At 38.9% G+C, this 6,239-nt stretch overlaps 1 protein-coding gene across 1 annotated transcript; it reads right to left on the bottom strand.

Moving 5' to 3' along the window:
* Positions 1–4,681, bottom strand: LOC103344119 (protein SMAX1-LIKE 4). Its single transcript, XM_008247748.2, has 3 exons — positions 3,033–4,681; positions 1,874–2,081; positions 1–1,725 (listed from the first exon to the last, which is right to left on the bottom strand). Exons 1-3 carry the CDS (start codon positions 4,373–4,375, stop codon positions 112–114), a joined length of 3,165 nt encoding a protein of 1,054 aa, XP_008245970.2. The 5' UTR covers positions 4,376–4,681; the 3' UTR covers positions 1–111.
* Positions 4,682–6,239: the final 1,558 nt, after the last annotated feature.

A 6,239-nucleotide genomic window follows, 5' to 3' on the forward strand; every position in this document is an offset into this window, starting at 1 on the left:
AAAAAAAAAAAAAACCCCACATCCTATTTAGAAAATTAGCAGTTGTTACAGAAGCAGACAATATGGCTAGTTTTGTTCTTGAGAGAGGCATATATAGAATATAGCTCTCACTCAAGAAATTTGGATTTTCTTAGGAAGACAAGAACCCAAGAAACCCTCCAAAATGCCTTCTTCTTTGTCACCCAAACAGAGCCTTACAAGTATACCCTCTTTCCCGCTAAGTTTAACCGCCCTCAACCTTGTTTGAAAAATGTCTTTCAGCCATTTCTCAAACAAGCTATTGGGAAAATAACCAGATCCATTACAAATCCCCTCTAACACCCTCTTATCCACACTAAAACTAACCACGTTATGCTTCCCATATACCTCTTCAAAACACCCTTCAATCTTGGACATGAAGAGCTCGCTTATCTCTCGATCTCTAGCCGGACTTCGATTGAAAACAAACATGTTCTCGATCGATTCGAGGAACCCATGTGGGGTTTGGAGATCGGTGGTAGTTTCGCGAGTCAAGTCACTTGAAATGGGGCTCAGCTCCCCTGCTTTGTCTTCAATTTCATCATCCTCTCCAGCCATGAGGTTGAGATCAAGGGTGTTGAAGCTTGATTGCCTTGAGAAGTCCTTCTTGCTATTCACATTCTCAACAGCAACCACACTTAGATCTTCCTTCTCTTCAATTCTTGGAGTCTTGGTCTTGATTTGTAGCTCCCACTCAGCCTTTCGCTTGTGATCGAAGTTAACTCCCCCAAAACTTGGACTAGTACTATGTTTTTCGTCAACCTTCAATGTCATTTGGATTATAGATTTCAGGTACTTTGCCTTGTCTTCATATCTTGTGGAGTCACCCTTAGTCAAGATGAATATGGCTTGGCCTAAATTCCCTTCTCTTCTACTGACTTCTCCGAATTTTTGTGTTTCAAAACCATCAGCTAAAAATTTCAAGAACTGGGTGTCAGCCAAGTCAACATCTTCTACCAGCACGACGAGTTTCTCATTGGATTTCAAGGCTCTTCCTAGGACTTCTGCTCTTGGGTTCATCTCATTGTCTCTTTTGTTCATGTTGAAATGGAGAAGTGAATCAGTAGAACCCATAACTAATTCTGCAATTGCCTGCGCCAACCTTCTTTTTCCAATTGAGTCATTCCCCTGAATCAGCAACCAAGTCTCCTGCCGGGACGATTTGGAGTCAATGATGGCTTCTACTATTGAAGGAATGGATTCTGATTGCCAAGGAACATTCTCTTTCAATAGCTTACACATGTCAGCTCTCTGCATTGTTCTTTCACTTCTTTTTCTTTCCACCGATTTCCCTGAATCAGAAAACACAGAGTTGCCAAGAGCAAGGGTGATCTTTACTTCCTTGCCTTCGGTGCTTTTCAGAGAATCCAAACTTGGTTCCACCACTTGATTTTTTTGGACCCCATTATTGAAATTGAACTCAATTGTGCACGATTGTTGTCTCCTGAATCGAGGCACGAGATTAGAGCCATGGGTGGGTTCTGAAGCTGGATCATGACCAAAGGAGATTGAATTCAAATCCGGGGAGACCCCATTTTGGGTAGACCACCAAGGGTATGTTGAAGCATAAGAGTAGTTCTTTCCAACTAAGCCTTGATTGTTGTACAAATTAGCAGAGCTCAAATGATTCTGAACTGTATGCCTTCCTTGGTGCTGCAGACTGTAACATAATCTGTTCCACTTTCTCCTCAACTCAGCCACTTCATCCTGAAAATTATAATGATATATCAGAATTAAATTAAAGAAAAATAATAATAAATCAATCTTGCTGGCTCAGTTATCACTAGGTTTCCTTTTTTCTTTTTCTAAAGTTGTGATCCATAAGTCAAAAAGTTCTTTAACAAATGAATGGTACCTTTTGACGGGCTTCGGTGCCATGTGGTTGCAGCCAGGCAGGCAATTTCTGCTGGCCAGATTTCAGCTGCTGAGCTTCTTTTTCATAATTTGAAGTGCATTCTTCACAGCAAGTGATGTTATGATCTTGTTCATCCTTTCTGTTGAATGGTTTTGGTTCTAGCACTTCAGATGGGCTCTGAGAGAAGATTATTCTTGAGTCATGGACACTGTCAAACATATAAAATGCAACACACGTCAGCTTCTGTAAATAGCAGCTTCATTTATCAATGCTATATCAAGATCAAGTATTTAATTAATATGAAGCAGCTATCTGAAACTAAATAAAAAGGATTCTATTTTGCTAATACAACTGTTTGAAGAACATGCTTGATAAAGAATATAGTATACATTGGACAGATGCAATTATCTCGAGAAAAAATTAGCTGCAACGGGGACAGCTCAATAATGTTATGCTACATGGAAATTTTATCACGCGTGTCATAGTGCTATTGGTCCGTTTCATAGAATTCTTTCTCCATTATCTCAGACATCTGTACACCTTTGTACTTTTATGTTAGAGTTTTTTTTTTGGCCCCTTGTCAATGGGGACAAATTCATTTAACTGAATATATATATATATATATATATATATATATTGCTTTTAAGTAACTATAATGCTCTTAAGGGTTCTCCAAAATAGTTTGCTTAGTTAAGTTGGAACTTGCAGAGTCCTATTCCTTTAAGTAAGACAACCAAAATAAACAGAAACAGTTCTTTATTTTGAAATGTAAACAGGGTTTCTGATTTTTTTTATTTTTTTGTTTTGTTTATTAAAGATGAAAAAAAGAAAAGAAAAAAGCAAAAACAGACCTTGTAAACTTTTGTTTTTGGTTTTTTTCCATCTTAAACATCTATCAGTGAAAACTGTAATTTTGATCAGTAGCTTATACAACCTGACAAAACGAAGAGAAAAGAAAAGGACACTGGTTCGTTCGTATATCTGTCTCCCTTTGCCTAAGTGGTTCTGGTTTCATGCAGACCATGTAACAGAATAGTACAAAACATTAAAGCTTCAAGAACTGATCTATGGAGGACTTATGCATCTATCAATAACAGACATGAAATAATAATAATAATATTATTATTATTATTAAATACAGCAAGAGATGATGATTTACCTGGAACCATGGAGGCTCAAACCAAGTCCACCTGATGGAACAGAAACAGCTTGAAGACACCATTGGATCTCAAGAGGTGGTTGCCTCATTTGGCACCTCATGTATGTCTGGTAACTTGCAGTTGCCATCAACCAAACCTTTGGCTTTGAGCTATTTTCATAGTCTGAGACCAACCTTGAAATTTCTGCAACTAAATGCTCAACTGGGCTATAACCAGTTGAGGCTTGATCTCTTCTCTCATCATCATTAATAGTCCATTTCAAGTCTCCCGTGTAAATGATAGCACCTCCTCCTCCTCCTCCTGCTGCACCTCCACCTGATGCAAGAGATGAGTCTATATTTCTTTTCAGCTCTGAAAGATTTGCTTCAACATCTTCTCTTTTCATGAACCTCAGAGAAACTGGTGAGAATTGGAACTTGATGAAATGGGTTGATTTCAGTTCCTCAGGAACTTGTAGGCCTCTTTCTATCCTCCCCATGACCTCAGAAACAAGGCCTTCAGTTATGGACATAGAATCACCAACTATCACAGTGTTCCTCTTCTTCTTCCTCAACAAGACCTCAAACACCAACTTGATATCTTCCTTAGAAGCAGAGTGCTGTGTGGAAGTAGTAGTGGTACTGGTGGGGTTGACCAATGAAAGTTTTGTCTTTTGTGGGGAAAAAAGAACTGGGTTTTGCTCACAAGTGTAAGACAAGAAATGGGTTTGCCAAAAGTTACCAGGAATATTATTATTTTGATGGTGATGATGATGATGATGATCAGTGGGAGGAGAAGGTGAACAAGGAGAAGAGAAAACCCCACCAGAGCTACTATAACACTGAAAAACAGAAGAGGTTGATGTGTCCTCTAAGTTGTTCTTGACATTAGTGCTAGAGAAACCAGCTTCTCTCATAACCCTGCTGACACTTGGGTCATCAAGGATGGAGATGATAAGCTGCTCCAACTCAACTTTGATGGTTAAAAGTGGTTGCTGCTGCTGTTGTTCTATGCAGCCCCTTCTCTGGTGGGCTTGTGCTCTCTTGAGTGCTGCAATCAGAGCATTGGAGAGAGAGGGCTGGCCATGGAGCAGAGGGCCAGGAGTTGTTGGGAGCCTGTTGAGAGCCACATTGAAGCAAAGCTCAAGAGCTCTGCATTGGAGAGGATGAGAAGTTTGGTGTGGCTGAGATTTGAGACAAGCCCTCCTCAAAAGACTGGTCCTTGAGCTGAGCAAAGTGGCAGCCACATGAAGAGGAGTGACCTGAGCATGGCCTCTCCTCCTTGCCAAGCTGAGAGAGTGCTTCAAAACTGAAGCAGCCTCCGCTGTGAGGGTCTGCTGAACCGCACAAGTTCCTGAGCGCATCACTTGACCAAAACCCACCCCCCAACCCACCCCTTAGTTTGTGACAACTTATCTTCAGAACGAGAATATCACTAGTTTCTTTTTTCCTTCTCTTATAATCCCCCTCTTCCTCAACACCACCCCCACCAACTATTAACCTGAGAAGAAGAAGCTAAGGAAAAAAAAATGGAACTTTGGAAGGGTTCAAACTACTATCACACACCACCAGCTCAAGTAGAAGTAGAGAGAGAGAGAGAGAGAGAGAGAGAGAGTGAGTTTTAGAAAGAAGAGCTTTCAGCTGATAGAAGGGAGTTTAGTTGAGCTTTAGAGAAAACCAGGCTAGACTAGGCCACCTTCTTTATACTCCCTGCTCGAGTTTTCTTTTTATTTTATTACTATTTATCTTTTCTTTTTTTGTGATTAGCTTTTGTTAGCTTTTCATTTCCACTCCATTGCTTCTTTCTCTCTCTTCTGTTCAGAGTTAACAGTACTGCGCCATCTTTTTATCACCCATTCTTATGTCATTAAGATTTTTGTTTTTGGAGACAATTAGTATAAAAGAAGTAACTTTTTATAATCATTTTCATCTGTTGGGACTTGCAAATCTCAATATACATGGTAAGTTTTAATGGCATATGATGCACTTATATATATCTATATATCAAATAATTTTTCCCTCATTCATTATGATCATCAAAAGCTGCAAAAGGAAGATTTCAATCCTACCCTTACTCTTTTTTTTCTTTGTTACTTCAATGATAATAGTATCGATGTGCTTCATAAATATTCACAACAAGAATAAAAAAATCTTAGGATATATACTATATAGTAACAGTATCAAGCCCTTTCTGCTGTGGAAGATGGTATCATTTTTATGCAAATGGGATTTCATCAAAAGGGTCCATTACATGGGATGGGACCCAAAATTCAAATTTTTATCATGGCACAAGGAGAGAAAGAGAGCTTCCCTCCTTTTTACACATCAGCCTTTGAATGGACAGACAAAGCCAGCAGAAATTCAAAAACAGTACTAAAGGGGAAAGGTGGAAAGAAGCCAGCTGAGTGTGTGATGAAAGATAAAAAAGGCCACACTCCTATTTTATATTTATTTCATTGTTTTTCCCTTCCAAATTTTCCTTTCTCATGTTTATCATTTGTTCTTTACATGCATGACAGATATGTACAAATATTGGCTTGTTCTTAATCTTAACATAGAGAGAGAGAGAGAGAGAGAGAAGAAAAAGAAAAGGAGCCTCTCTCTTCACGCTAATCCTCGTAGAGAGACAGCATTTTATTCCTCAAGTACCCAAAAAGCAACCCTCTGTCTGCTATCCTACATAGCATTATTGCTTCTTTCTCAGGCTCTGAGGCTCTCAGCCTCTCTCTCTCTCTCTCTCTCTCTCTCTCTCTCTCTCTCTCTCTCTCTGTGTCTGCTGTTCAAACTGCAAAATTACCTTTTGTTTTAATCCCATCTCATTTCCAACCTCCCACTTATCAACTTTCACGTTTTACTAAATGAAGTTAAGCAGAACCTACAGTTTTAATAAACCAGAAGATGTGTTCACATTCTTTGTTCATGAAAGACTCACAACAACTCAAAACCTTTGGTTTGCCATACTCGTCAACCAACAAACATGTCCTGCATGCAAACAATTTACTTACCGGATAACTTTTACTTAGTCACTTTTTTGACTGGTTTTTGGTATCATCTTTTCACCACCCTTTACTGACCACTTTGCTTTTAAAACCTTCTCTTACTTGTTCTATAGTGCTTGCTTTATTTTTCGTTAAATGATTCCAGGTTGAAGCAAATTGAACTGTCTGAATTTTTTTACTGTCTTTTGTACCTCTTAGTTGAATTAATTAGTAACAGACAAAATGATCT

This window comes from Prunus mume, linkage group LG2 (genome assembly GCF_029339155.1).
Source record: "Prunus mume cultivar Tortuosa linkage group LG2, ASM2933915v1, whole genome shotgun sequence".
NCBI lineage: Eukaryota > Viridiplantae > Streptophyta > Magnoliopsida > Rosales > Rosaceae > Prunus > Prunus mume.